Source organism: Bombina bombina, chromosome 3 (assembly GCF_027579735.1).
Source record: "Bombina bombina isolate aBomBom1 chromosome 3, aBomBom1.pri, whole genome shotgun sequence".
NCBI classification, from domain to species: Eukaryota; Metazoa; Chordata; class Amphibia; order Anura; family Bombinatoridae; genus Bombina; species Bombina bombina.
In genome coordinates, this window is record NC_069501.1 from 587,948,994 (window position 1) to 587,964,728 (window position 15,735).

At 41.2% G+C, this 15,735-nt stretch overlaps 1 protein-coding gene across 4 annotated transcripts in view; it reads left to right on the forward strand.

Annotated features, from left to right (window-relative positions):
• The window catches only part of INPP5B (inositol polyphosphate-5-phosphatase B), a 406,727-nt gene that overhangs the window by 188,445 nt on the left and 202,547 nt on the right, over window positions 1-15,735 (forward strand). For all 4 annotated transcript variants that reach the window (XM_053707160.1, XM_053707161.1, XM_053707162.1 and 1 more), the window contains 2 exons: window positions 12,413-12,580; window positions 14,395-14,496. In XM_053707160.1, coding sequence (XP_053563135.1) covers window positions 12,413-12,580; window positions 14,395-14,496 — 270 coding nt within the window. The remainder of the gene's footprint in view (window positions 1-12,412; window positions 12,581-14,394; window positions 14,497-15,735) is intronic.

Here is a 15,735-nt window from a genome sequence, read left to right on the forward strand (position 1 = left end):
TAGAAAAGACTTTCTGAAGGCGTCATTTGGTATCGTATTCCCCTTGGGGCTTGGTTGGGTCTCAGCAAAGCAGATACCAGGGACTGTAAAGGGGTTAAAGTTCAAAACGGCTCCGGTTCTGTTATTTTAAGGGTTAAAGCTTCCAAATTTGGTGTGCAATACTTTTAAGGCTTTAAGACACTGTGGTGAAAATTTGGTAAATTTTGAACAATTCCTTCATGTTTTTTCGCATTTGCAGTAATAAAGTGTGTTCAGTTTAAAATTTAAAGTGACAGTAACGGTTTTATTTTAAAACGTTTTTTGTACTTGTTATCAAGTTTATGCCTGTTTAACATGTCTGAACTACCAGATAGACTGTGTTCTGAATGTGGGGAAGCCAGAATTCCTATTCATTTAAATAAATGTGATTTATGTGACAATGACAATGATGCCCAAGATGATTCCTCAAGTGAGGGGAGTAAGCATGGTACTGCATCATTCCCTCCTTCGTCTACACGAGTCTTGCCCACTCAGGAGGCCCCTAGTACATCTAGCGCGCCAATACTCCTTACTATGCAACAATTAACGGCTGTAATGGATAATTCTGTCAAAAACATTTTAGCCAAAATGAACACTTATCAGCGTAAGCGCGACTGCTCTGTTTTAGATACTGAAGAGCATGACGACGCTGATATTAATATTTCTGAAGGGCCCCTAACTCAGTCTGATGGGGCCAGGGAGGTTTTGTCTGAGGGAGAAATTACTGATTCAGGGAACATTTCTCAACAAGCTGAACCTGATGTGATTGCATTTAAATTTAAGTTGGAACATCTCCGCATTCTGCTTAAGGAGGTATTATCCACTCTGGATGATTGTGACAAGTTGGTCATCCCAGAGAAACTATGTAAAATGGACAAGTTCCTAGAGGTGCCGGGGCTCCCAGAAGCTTTTCCTATACCCAAGCGGGTGGCGGACATTGTTAATAAAGAATGGGAAAGGCCCGGTATTCCTTTCGTCCCTCCCCCCATATTTAAAAAATTGTTTCCTATGGTCGACCCCAGAAAGGACTTATGGCAGACAGTCCCCAAGGTCGAGGGAGCGGTTTCCACTTTAAACAAACGCACCACTATACCCATAGAGGATAGTTGTGCTTTCAAAGATCCTATGGATAAAAAATTAGAAGGTTTGCTTAAAAAGATGTTTGTTCAGCAGGGTTACCTTCTACAACCAATTTCATGCATTGTCCCTGTCGCTACAGCCGCATGTTTCTGGTTCGATGAGCTGATAAAGGCGGTCGACAGTGATTCTCCTCCTTATGAGGAGATTATGGACAGAATCAATGCTCTCAAATTGGCTAATTCTTTCACCCTAGACGCCACTTTGCAATTGGCTAGGTTAGCGGCTAAGAATTCTGGGTTTGCTATTGTGGCGCGCAGAGCGCTTTGGTTGAAATCTTGGTCGGCTGATGCGTCTTCCAAGAACAAGCTACTTAACATTCCTTTCAAGGGGAAAACGCTGTTTGGCCCTGACTTGAAAGAGATTATCTCGGATATCACTGGGGGTAAGGGCCACGCCCTTCCTCAGGATCGGCCTTTCAAGGCAAAAAATAAACCTAATTTTCGTCCCTTTCGTAGAAACGGACCAGCCCAAAGTGCTACGTCCTCTAAGCAAGAGGGTAATACTTCTCAAGCCAAGCCAGCTTGGAGACCAATGCAAGGCTGGAACAAGGGAAAGCAGGCCAAGAAACCTGCTACCAAGACAGCATGAAATGTTGGCCCCCGATCCGGGACCGGATCTGGTGGGGGGCAGACTCTCTCTCTTCGCTCAGGCTTGGGCAAGAGATGTTCTGGATCCTTGGGCGCTAGAAATAGTCTCCCAAGGTTATCTTCTGGAATTCAAGGGACTTCCCCCAAGGGGGAGGTTCCACAGGTCTCAGTTGTCTTCAGACCACATAAAAAGACAGGCATTCTTACATTGTGTAGAAGACCTGTTAAAAATGGGAGTGATTCATCCCGTTCCATTAAGAGAACAAGGGATGGGGTTCTACTCCAATCTGTTTATAGTTCCCAAAAAAGAGGGAACGTTCAGACCAATCTTAGATCTCAAGATCTTAAACAAGTTTCTCAAGGTTCCATCGTTCAAGATGGAAACCATTCGAACTATTCTTCCTTCCATCCAGGAAGGTCAATTCATGACCACGGTGGATTTAAAGGATGCGTATCTACATATTCCTATCCACAAGGAACATCATCGGTTCCTGAGGTTCGCATTCCTGGACAAACATTACCAGTTCGTGGCGCTTCCTTTCGGATTAGCCACTGCTCCAAGGATTTTCACAAAGGTACTAGGGTCCCTTCTAGCTGTGCTAAGACCAAGGGGCATTGCTGTAGTACCTTACTTGGACGACATTCTGATTCAAGCGTCGTCCCTTCCTCAAGCAAAGGCTCACACGGACATTGTCCTGGCCTTTCTCAGATCTCACGGATGGAAAGTGAACGTGGAAAAGAGTTCTCTATCTCCGTCAACAAGGGTTCCCTTCTTGGGAACAATAATAGACTCCTTAGAAATGAGGATTTTTCTGACAGAGGCCAGAAAAACAAAACTTCTAGACTCTTGTCGGATACTCCATTCCGTTCCTCTTCCTTCCATAGCTCAGTGCATGGAAGTGATCGGGTTGATGGTAGCGGCAATGGACATAGTTCCTTTTGCACGCATTCATCTAAGACCATTACAACTGTGCATGCTCAGTCAGTGGAATGGGGACTATACAGACTTGTCTCCGAAGATACAAGTAAATCAGAGGACCAGAGACTCACTCCGTTGGTGGCTGTCCCTGGACAACCTGTCACGAGGGATGACATTCCGCAGACCAGAGTGGGTCATTGTCACGACCGACGCCAGTCTGATGGGCTGGGGCGCGGTCTGGGGATCCCTGAAAGCTCAGGGTCTTTGGTCTCGGGAAGAATCTCTTCTACCGATAAATATTCTGGAACTGAGAGCGATATTCAATGCTCTCAAGGCTTGGCCTCAGCTAGCGAGGGCCAAGTTCATACGGTTTCAATCAGACAACATGACAACTGTTGCGTACATCAACCATCAGGGGGGAACAAGGAGTTCCCTGGCGATGGAAGAAGTGACCAAAATCATTCTATGGGCGGAGTCTCACTCCTGCCACCTGTCTGCTATCCACATCCCAGGAGTGGAAAATTGGGAAGCGGATTTTCTGAGTCGTCAGACATTGCATCCGGGGGAGTGGGAACTCCATCCGGAAATCTTTGCCCAAGTCACTCAGCGGTGGGGCATTCCAGACATGGATCTGATGGCCTCTCGTCAGAACTTCAAAGTTCCTTGCTACGGGTCCAGATCCAGGGATCCCAAGGCGGCTCTAGTGGATGCACTAGTAGCACCTTGGACCTTCAAACTAGCTTATGTGTTCCCGCCGTTTCCTCTCATCCCCAGGCTGGTAGCCAGGATCAATCAGGAGAGGGCGTCGGTGATCTTGATAGCTCCTGCGTGGCCACGCAGGACTTGGTACGCAGATCTGGTGAATATGTCATCGGCTCCTCCTTGGAAGCTACCTTTGAGACGAGACCTTCTTGTTCAGGGTCCGTTCGAACATCCGAATCTGGTTTCACTCCAGCTGACTGCTTGGAGATTGAACGCTTGATCTTATCGAAGCGAGGATTCTCAGATTCTGTTATCGATACTCTTGTTCAGGCCAGAAAGCCTGTAACTAGAAAGATTTACCACAAAATTTGGAAAAAATATATCTGTTGGTGTGAATCTAAAGGATTCCCTTGGGACAAGGTTAAGATTCCTAGGATTCTATCCTTCCTTCAAGGAGGATTGGAAAAAGGATTATCTGCAAGTTCCCTGAAGGGACAGATTTCTGCCTTGTCTGTGTTACTTCACAAAAAGCTGGCCGCTGTGCCAGATGTTCAAGCCTTTGTTCAGGCTCTGGTTAGAATTAAGCCTGTTTACAAACCTTTGACTCCTCCTTGGAGTCTCAATTTAGTTCTTTCAGTTCTTCAGGGGGTCCCGTTTGAACCCTTGCATTCCGTTGATATTAAGTTATTATCTTGGAAAGTTTTGTTTTTAGTTGCAATCTCTTCTGCTAGAAGAGTTTCAGAATTATCTGCTCTGCAGTGTTCTCCTCCTTATCTGGTGTTCCATGCAGATAAGGTGGTTTTACGTACTAAACCTGGTTTTCTTCCAAAAGTTGTTTCTAACAAAAACATTAACCAGGAGATTATCGTACCTTCTCTGTGTCCGAAACCAGTTTCAAAGAAGGAACGTTTGTTGCACAATTTGGATGTTGTTCGCGCTCTAAAATTCTATTTAGATGCTACAAAGGATTTTAGACAAACATCTTCCTTGTTTGTTGTTTATTCTGGTAAAAGGAGAGGTCAAAAAGCAACTTCTACCTCTCTCTCTTTTTGGATTAAAAGCATCATCAGATTGGCTTACGAGACTGCCGGACGGCAGCCTCCCGAAAGAATCACGGCTCATTCCACTAGGGCTGTGGCTTCCACATGGGCCTTCAAGAACGAGGCTTCTGTTGATCAGATATGTAGGGCAGCGACTTGGTCTTCACTGCACACTTTTACCAAATTTTACAAGTTTGATACTTTTGCTTCTTCTGAGGCTATTTTTGGGAGAAAGGTTTTGCAAGCCGTGGTGCCTTCCATTTAGGTGACCTGATTTGCTCCCTCCCTTCATCCGTGTCCTAAAGCTTTGGTATTGGTTCCCACAAGTAAGGATGACGCCGTGGACCGGACACACCTATGTTGGAGAAAACAGAATTTATGTTTACCTGATAAATTACTTTCTCCAACGGTGTGTCCGGTCCACGGCCCGCCCTGGTTTTTTTAATCAGGTCTGATAATTTATTTTCTTTAACTACAGTCACCACGGTACCATATGGTTTCTCCTATGCAAATATTCCTCCTTAACGTCGGTCGAATGACTGGGGTAGGCGGAGCCTAGGAGGGATCATGTGACCAGCTTTGCTGGGCTCTTTGCCATTTCCTGTTGGGGAAGAGAATATCCCACAAGTAAGGATGACGCCGTGGACCGGACACACCGTTGGAGAAAGTAATTTATCAGGTAAACATAAATTCTGTTTTTTATATCAGTATCTGTGCATATTATTCTTTATAGTAGTGTCTATTACATGCAGTTATATGAAAATGAGTGTATACTGTCCCTTTAATCACATTAAAAATCTTAGTGAAATAGTTCTGCAAAAATTGTATTTTATGTAGAAATTAAAATGTATCTGAAATTCAAAAGTGTATTAATGTCCTTATCACAAAATGAGTTTCCTTCCTCTGCTATTGGGCTGAGCAGGGATGTTCCATGGTAGTTACAGAGATTCCCCCGAGACTGGCATATTTCATAAACATTTTCCACCTGCGTATCTTGCTGTTTTTTTTTCTCCCTTGCAAACTGAAAGGTTGGCCTCAGAGAAAAACACATACATAGGAAAATAGAGGCAATTATAAGATATACACTGAAAGCAGAGTGATTTGATGTGTATTAGCTGCAGTGTTTTACTTTTTAATGTGCACTCTCTGCTAACACTGTGTTTTTGTTTGTTTTTTAAATTCACAACACAAGCTATCCTAAAACAAAACTTTTAATACATTATGAAATATTCATTTTTAGCTGTAGACCTTACTTCCTATGGACAACTGGTTGAAGTATTTAAATCTCCTCTCCTGTGCTGCCAGAAACATTACTAATATTTTCATCTAACTTTGCTTACTGTAATTTAAAAAAAAGTAAAGAGTCATTTGTTCCAAACAGTTTGTATCTTTTCACTGTTACAAATAAAATCATAACATATTGTATTTTATATCTAGCATGCTATTACTTTGATATTCATGCAGTTATTATTTTTTTCAAACCAATCACTGTGTGTTAACAATGTGCACATTTTATTTTTAATTAGTTTTCTCTTGTTAAGTGTAGTCAGTCCACGGGTCATCCATTACTTATGGAATATATCTCTTCCTAACAGGAAGCTGCAAGAGGATCACCCAAGCAGAGCTGCTATATAGCTCCTCCCCTCACATGTCATATTCAGTCATTCTCTTGCAGCCTAACTAAAGATAGGTCGCTGTGAGAGGTCTGTGGTGTTTTTTAACTTAGTTTATTTCTACAATCAAAAGTTTGTTATTTTAAATGGCACCGGAGTGTGCTGTTTATTCTCAGGCAGCATTAGAAGAAGAATCTGCCTGCGTTTTCTATGATCTTAGCAGACGTAATTAAGATCCACTGGCTGTTCTCATCTGAGGAGTGAGGTAACTTCAGAGAAGGGGAATAGCATGCAGGGCCCCCCTGCAAATGAGGTATGTGCAGTAATTATTTTTCTGAGGAATGGAATTGACTGAGAAAATACTGCTGATACCAATGTAAAGTAAGTTCAGCCTTAAATGCAGTGATAGCGACTGGTATTAGGCTGATGAGTGTGTGTACACTGAATGTATTTTTCTAAGGAATGGAATTGACTCTGAAAATACTGTTAATACTGAAATAATGTATGAGCCTTAACTCCAGTAAAAGCGACTGGTAGCAGGCTTATTAATAACAATTCATAACTTTTCAAATGTATGTTTAAAACGTTTACTGGCATGTTAATCGTTTTTTGTGAGGTACTTGGTGATAAAACTTATTGGGGCATGATTTTTACCACATGGCCATCTTTGTTTTCTGCATAGAAACAGCTTCCCCACTGTTGTAATATTAGTGAGAGGGGCCTATTTTAGCGCTTTTTTGCGCAGTAAAAATTCAGTCACAATCTGTCTACTTCATCCTCCATGATCCAGATCGTCTCTAGAGAGCTCAGGGGTCTTCAAAATTCATTTTGAGGGAGGTAATCAGTCACAGCAGACCTGTGACAGTGTGTTTTGACTGTGAGAAAAACGTTAATTATTAAATTGTTATCCGTTTTTGGGTATTAAGGGGTTAATCATCCATTTGCTGGTGGGTGCAATCCTTTGCTAACTTAATACATTTACTGTGAAAAATTGGTTGCTATAACTATTTTGGTTCATTGTTATTTTAACTGTGACAGCTTTTTGTGCTTCTTAAAGGCACAGTAGCGTTTTTTATATTGCTTGTAAATTTATTTAGAAAAGTATTTCCAAGCTTGCTAGTCTCATTGCTAGTCTGTTTAAACATGTCTGACACAGATGAATCTCTTTGTTCACTATGTTTAAAGGCCAATGTGGAGCCCAATAGAAATTTGTGTACTAATTGCATTGATGCTACTTTAAATAAAAGTCAATCTTTACATGTAAAGAAATTATCACCAGACGACGAGGGGGAAGTTATGCCGACTAACTCTCCTCACGTGTCAGTACCTTCGCCTCCCGCTCAGGAGGTGCGTGATTTTGTGGCGCCAAGTACATCAGGGAGGCCCTTACAAATCACTTTGCAAGACATGGCTACTGTTATGACAGAAGTATTATCTAAATTGCCAGAATTAAGAGGCAAGCGCGATAGCACTGGGTTAAGGACAGAGCGCGCGGATGAGGTGAGAGCCATGTCAGATACTGCGTCACAGTTTGCAGAACGTGAAGACGGAGAGCTTCATTCTGTGGGTGACGGATCTGATCCAGGGAGACTGGATTCAGAGATTTCTAATTTTAAATTTAAGCTTGAGAACCTCCGCATATTGCTAGGGGAGGTATTAGCGGCTCTGAATGATTGTAACACGGTTGCAATTCCAGAAAAATTATGTAGGTTGGATAGATACTATGTGGTACCGGTGTGTACTGACGTGTTTCCTATACCTAAAAGGCTTACAGAGATTATTAGCAAGGAGTGGGATAGACCTGGTGTGCCTTTTTCCCCTCCTCCCATATTTAGGAAAATGTTTCCTATAGACGCCACCACACGAGACTTATGGCAGACGGTCCCTAAGGTGGAGGGAGCAGTTTCTACTTTAGCTAAGCGTACCACTATCCCGGTGGAGGATAGTTGTGCCTTTTCAGATCCAATGGATAAGAAATTAGAGGGTTACCTTAAGAAAATGTTTGTTCAACAAGGTTTTATCTTACAGCCCCTTGCATGCATTGCGCCTGTCACTGCTGCGGCGGCATTCTGGTTTGAGTCTCTGGAAGAGGCCATTCGCACAGCTCCATTGGATGAAATTATGAACAAGCTTAAAGCACTTAAGCTAGCTAACGCATTTGTTTCTGATGCCGTCGTACATTTAACCAAACTTACGGCTAAGAACTCCGGATTCGCCATCCAAGCGCGCAGAGCGCTATGGCTTAAATCCTGGTCAGCTGACGTGACTTCTAAATCTAAATTGCTTAATATTCCTTTCAAAGGGCAGACCTTATTCGGGCCCGGCTTGAAAGAAATTATAGCTGACATTACGGGAGGTAAGGGCCATGCTCTACCTCAGGACAGGGCCAAATCAAAGGCCAAACAGTCTAATTTTCGTGCCTTTCGTAACTTCAAGGCAGGAGCAGCATCAACTTCCTCCGCTCCAAAACAGGAAGGAGCTGTTGCTCGTTACAGGCAGGGCTGGAAAGTTAACCAGTCCTGGAACAAGGGTCAAGCAGGCCAAGAAACCTGCTGCTGCCCCCAAGACAGCATGAAGAGAGGGCCCCCTATCCGGAAACGGATCTAGTGGGGGGCAGACTTTCTCTCTTCGCCCAGGCTTGGGCAAGAGATGTCCAGGATCCCTGGGCGTTGGAGATCATATCTCAGGGATATCTCCTGGACTTCAAAACTTCTCCTCCACGAGGGAGATTTCATCTTTCAAGGTTATCAGCAAACCAAATAAAGAAAGAGGCGTTTCTACGCTGTGTACAAGACCTCTTACTAATGGGGGTGATCCACCCAGTTCCGCGGACGGAACACGGGCAGGGATTCTATTCAAATCTATTTGTGGTTCCCAAGAAAGAGGGAACCTTCAGACCAATCTTGGACTTAAAAATCCTAAACAAATTTCTAAGAGTTCCATCATTCAAAATGGAAACTATTCGAACCATCCTTCCCATGATCCAAGAGGGTCAGTACATGACCACAGTGGACTTAAAGGATGCCTACCTTCACATACCGATTCACAAGGATCATTATCGGTACCTAAGATTTGCTTTCCTAGACAGGCATTACCAGTTTGTAGCTCTTCCCTTCGGATTAGCTACGGCTCCAAGAATCTTTACAAAAGTTCTGGGCTCACTTCTGGCGGTACTAAGACCGCGAGGCATAGCGGTGACTCCGTACCTAGGCGACATTCTGATACAAGCGTCAAGTTTTCAAACTGCCAAGTCTCATACAGAGATAGTTCTGGCATTTCTGAGGTCGCATGGGTGGAAGGTGAACGTGGAAAAGAGTTCTCTATTACCACTTACAAGAGTTCCCTTTCTAGGGACTCTTATAGATTCTGTAGAGATGAAAATTTACCTGACAGAGGCCAGGTTATTAAAACTTCTAAATGCTTGCCGTGTCCTTCATTCCATTCCACACCCGTCAGTAGCTCAGTGCATGGAAGTAATCGGCTTAATGGTAGCGGCAATGGACATAGTACCATTTGCGCGCCTGCATCTCAGACCGCTGCAATTGTGCATGCTAAGTCAGTGGAACGGGGATTACTCAGATTTGTCCCCCCTACTAAATCTGGATCAAGAGAACAGAGATTCTCTTCTATGGTGGCTTTCTCGGCCACATCTGTCCAAGGGGATGACCTTTCGCAGGCCAGATTGGACGATTGTAACAACAGACGCCAGCCTTCTAGGCTGGGGCGCAGTCTGGAACTCCCTGAAAGCTCAGGGATTATGGACTCAGGAGGAGAAACTCCTCCCAATAAATATTCTGGAATTAAGAGCAATATTCAATGCTCTCCTAGCTTGGCCTCAGTTGGCAACTCTGAGGTTCATCAGATTTCAGTCGGACAACATCACGACTGTGGCTTACATCAACCATCAAGGGGGAACCAGAAGTTCCCTAGCGATGTTGGAAGTCTCAAAGATAATTCGCTGGGCAGAGTCTCACTCTTGCCACCTGTCAGCGATTTACATCCCAGACGTGGAGAACTGGGAGGCGGATTTTCTAAGTCGCCAGACTTTTCATCCGGGGGAGAGGGAACTTCATCCGGAGGTCTTTGCTCAACTGATTCATCGTTGGGGCAAACCAGATCTGGATCTCATGGCGTCTCGTCAGAACACCAAGCTTCCTTGTTACGGATCCAGGTCCAGGGACCCGGGAGCGGTGCTGATAGATGCTCTGACAGCCCCTTGGGTCTTCAACATGGCTTATGTGTTCCCACCATTCCCTATGCTTCCTCGTTTGATTGCCAAGATCAAACAGGAGAGAGCTTTGGTGATTCTGATAGTGCTTGCGTGGCCACGCAGGACCTGGTATGCAGACCTAGTGGACATGTCCTCCTGTCCACCGTGGTCTCTACCTCTGAGACAGGACCTTCTAATTCAGGGTCCTTTCAACCATCCAAATCTAATTTCTCTGAGGCTGACTGCATGGAGATTGAACGCTTGATTCTATCAAAGCGTGGCTTCTCGGAGTCAGTTATTGATACCTTAATACAGGCTAGGAAGCCTGTTACCAGAAAAATTTACCATAAGATATGGCGTAAATATTTATATTGGTGCGAATCCAAGAGTTACTCATGGAGTAAGGTTAGGATTCCTAGGATATTGTCCTTTCTACAAGAGGGTTTAGAAAAGGGCTTATCTGCTAATTCGTTAAAGGGACAGATTTCTGCTCTGTCTATTCTTCTACACAAACGTCTGGCTGAAGTTCCAGACGTTCAGGCTTTTTGTCAGGCTTTAACTAGGATTAAGCCTGTGTTTAAGACTATTGCTCCGCCGTGGAGCTTAAACTTAGTTCTTAATGTTCTTCAAGGCGTTCCATTTTAACCCCTTCATTCCATTGATATCAAGCTGTTATCCTGGAAGGTTTTGTTTTTGATGGCTATTTCCTCGGCTCGAAGAGTCTCTGAGTTATCTGCCTTACATTGTGATTCTCCTTATCTGATTTTTCATTCAGACAAGGTAGTTCTGCGTACTAAACCTGGGTTCTTACCTAAGGTAGTTACTAACAGGAATATCAATCAAGAGATTGTTATTCCATCACTGTGTCCTAACCCTTCTTCAAAGAAGGAACGACTTTTGCATAATCTGGACGTAGTCCGTGCCCTGAAGTTCTATTTGCAGGCAACTAAAGATTTTCGTCAAACTTCTTCCCTATTTGTCGTTTACTCTGGACAGAGAAGAGGTCAAAAGGCTTCGGCTACCTCTCTCTCATTTTGGCTTCGTAGCATAATACGTTTAGCCTATGAGACTGCTGGACAGCAGCCTCCTGAAAGGATTACAGCTCATTCTACTAGAGCTGTGGCTTCCACCTGGGCCTTTAAAAATGAGGCCTCTGTTGAACAGATTTGCAAGGCTGCGACTTGGTCTTCGCTTCACACCTTTTCAAAATTTTACAAATTTGACACTTTTGCTTCTTCGGAGGCTATTTTTGGGAGAAAGGTACTTAAGGCAGTGGTTCCTTCTGTTTAATGTTCCTGCCTTGTCCCTCCCTTCATCCGTGTACTTTAGCTTTGGTATTGGTATTCCATAAGTAATGGATGACCCGTGGACTGACTACACTTAACAAGAGAAAACATAATTTATGCTTACCTGATAAATTTATTTCTCTTGTAGTGTAGTCAGTCCACGGCCCGCCCTGTCTTTAAGGCAGATCTAAATTTTAATTAAACTCCAGTCACCACTGCACCCTATGGTTTCTCCTTTCTCGTCTGCTTTGGTCGAATGACTGAATATGACATGTGAGGGGAGGAGCTATATAGCAGCTCTGCTTGGGTAATCCTCTTGCAGCTTCCTGTTAGGAAGAGATATATTCCATAAGTAATGGATGACCCGTGGACTGACTACACTACAAGAGAAATAAATTTATCAGGTAAGCATAAATTATGTTTTTTTTTATTATTATTATTATTTTGCTTTATGTTAGAGACTAAAGTCAAAATTGAAATTCAAGTGAGTTTCAATATTGAGAACAAGCATTTTTTTTTATTTATTTATTACTGTCTTAGTGATAGTTTTGTTTTTTTCCCTCTGAATTAAAACACTACAACTGCTCAGAGAGCTGGGGATGGTTTGTATTTGTAACGTTTTGGCAATAATGCATATTTAGTCATTCGTCTGCATGCAACCGTGCTAGAAACATTTTTTGCTAATACAAATGTATTGCAAAGATATGTGGGTTTTTTTTGTTTTTTTTTTAAATACTGAAATGCACACATGCATGTGTGTAGGATTTTGTGCCACCCAGACATAAGCCTATCATAGAAGAGCTTGTAGTAATATGGGTTTTGCATGAATCTACACAAGCTGGATATATCTAGAAGCTCTATGCCCCAGTAAATTAACTGTTGCTCTTTTCTTTTTAGACACAATAAAACGAAATCCGATATCACGGACATGGTGCGATCAGCAGATGTGATCACTGCAAACAAAGCAGAAATGCTACCTTTCTCAAAATTTGGACTTCGGGATAATTTGATTAAATCTGAACTGCTTAAAAAAGAGCACACCTATACTTCAATTCAGAATTTCAGGTATGGTGTATTTATTAAATGGTTACTTGAACCCTTTCATATTTAATTGTTAGTTGCAATGTGAAATGAGTTTTGAGAACTTTGCTATATGGCATTGACTCAGGTTGTATGATCCTATGACATTATGCAGTGCAGCACACGTAAGCTGCAAACAAGAGTATGAAAGATTTGAAAACTGAACTATTGAAATGTACTTTGTATTTATGTATACGTTGTATTTATGTATACGTTGTATTTATGTATACGTTGACTGCTTTTAACTTTAAAGGATCGATAGTAGAAATAGTTGAATGTAAAATGCCGAGTTTTGCTTTACTAAAGGGGCATGGGACTTGAACATTTTGCCACAGTCTGTTTCAGTTTTCTCATTGTCACATATTTAGGGCTATGCTGTCAAATGATACCAATTTGTTCATTATAGCTTTGTAAATAAAAACACTCTTAATCTTGAGAAACAAATGTAAAGAAAGACATGCATTGTATATTTTCTATATGTACTGCTAACGTTACTGTATTTATTTTCATATCATTGTGTTATATTAGTGGCGTCCCTGGGTGTTAATGGCACAAACAAAATCAGTTGATTATCAATGACTTTACTTGGTTCTCCTATATAAGAGCAGTGACTAATAGAGCACTGTAGATTTGCAAAAGCACTTACCTACATATTTATAAGCTACTGTAGCTTCAGTCACTATGGCATTGTGAATATGTAGCCACCGTTCTTTTAGCTTTACCCAAGAAGCAGCAATGATTTAACAACTAGAGATGAAGGGGCCTATTTTTTTAATGTGCAAGCAGACATGATCCGATATTGCGGATCATGTCTGCTGCACATCGATAAATGCCGACAGCATACGCTCTCTGCATTTATCATTGCACCAGCAGTTCTTGTGAACTGCTGGTGCAATGCCGCCCCCCTGCAGATTTGCGGCATATCGGCCGTCAATCAACCCGATCGTATTCGATGGGGTTGATTTCTGTCCGCGGCCTCTGAGCAGGGGGACAGGTTATGGAGCAGCGGTCTTTAGAACACGGAGCTTGATAAATATACCCCGTAGTCTCTTGTAATTGTTTTTAGGCTTTAAAGGGATAGGAAACCCAAACATTTTCTTTCATGATTCAGATGGAACATGCAATTTTAAACAACTTTCCAATTTACTTCTGTTTTCATAATATCTTTTATTGAAAGGCAGGGATGTAATCTCAGGAGCGTGCATGTGTTTGGATCACTATATGGCAGCAATTTTGCAAGAATGTTATCCATTTGCAAGAGCACTAGATGGCAGCACTATTTCCTGCCATGTAGTGTTCCAGACATCTACCTAGGTATGTCTTCAACAAAGAACACCATGGGAACGAAGCAACTTTGATAGTAGAAGCAAATTGGAAACTTCTTAAATATTTTTGGGTTTAATATCTCTTTAAATGTTTAAAAGTAATAATGCTTTAAAATGTTTTTATATTTGTTTAATCTTTTAAGAAACACATTGAGTACTTGAATGCTGAAAATAATTACTTTGTCTATCTATTTACTGGTCTAGCTATTGGTCTGTCTATCCATCTATATATCGTTGTATTTATTATATATCAGTCTATCCATCAGCCTATCTACCTATCCTTATATCTAATATATCACGTGTGTGCTTGTTTACTCCCAAATACAAGAAAGTCTCCTGTATTTACAGTAATGGTACTAATGCATTGTACTGTGCCCTATACAGATGTTTGGGGTTAGTTGATTCATTGTCTGTGAATTGGTGAAAAGTTATAATTCCATAAATTACAACATAAAACTTGAAATTTGTGTGTAGGTTTTATGTTGGAACATACAATGTGAATGGACAATCTCCTAAAGAGAGCTTGCAGTCATGGCTAAGCAAAGATTCTGAACCTCCTGATGTGTACTGTATCGGGTAAGTGCAATCATTAGAAAATATGCTGTATGTAAACTTTTTGTTTTTTTCCTACTCTTCAATTCTTCTTTTATAGTTTTTAAACATTAACACAAAAGTTTAGAAAAAGCTACCTTAGAAAAGAAAGTCCTAATTCTAATTACATCACAAACTAATTTACACCAATCTTAAAAGATGTAAACATATCTGTGTGACACCACAGATAGAGATGAGCACCTTCAAAATATCAGAAAAAAAACCCTGTATTGACCTATTTCTAGGATTTCATGCGCTCTTATAAACAACCTGGTTAGACACATAATACCACAAAATAAACATGATTTCTTCCTGCCCACAAATGAGATGTGAAACCAATTTACACTGATAATGGAGGTAACCACCTTGTTGGTATGTTTTTGCTGCAAGTCATGTTGTTGGATATATTTTAACAGGTGGGAAATGAAACAACCCATGCCTTTTGCAGGCTAAATATCATACATATGAATAGAAAGTTTAAATTAACACTTCATTAATATAAAAATGACGTACCACAACAACAAAAACGTGATTTCATATATTTAACATTAGTACAGATATTTGGGAACACACATTTATACAACATTATATTGCACTATTGCTTGCATATAACTACGTGTTTCATCCCTTGCAAAATGGTTAAACACATTATTAAAATCGGCTGCAGAACAGCATTGCACCAATCACCAGCTAGCTTCCAATAGTGCATTGTTTTTCTTGAGTCTACATAGGTATGCTTTTCAACAAAAGATACAAAGAAATTGAAATAAATATACTCATCTATCTGAACCTTGAAAGTTAATTATAGGGTTTACGTGTAAAATATTTAAGAAGAGGCTTGATTGTTATTGAAAGCTTTTGTTTATATATTCATCTATCATATATTTAAGAAACCCCCTTATCCAACTGTTTCCCCGCCCCCCCCCCCCAAAAATAAATAAATATATATGTATATATATATATATGTATATATATATATATATATATATATATATATATATATATATATATATATATATATATATATATATATATATATATATATATATAAAATATATGCATGCAAACTGACCTGTAATATCATTTGAACTTCATGGTTTTCAGAAAGTCAGTTGGAACATAAAGATTGCAAAAGTATGATTTTGTCACTGGTGATCTGCTGCCCAGTATTGCCACATTGCTTGCACTCTGCTAAAGCCTGCTTGCCTTGTTTTACTTTTAAAA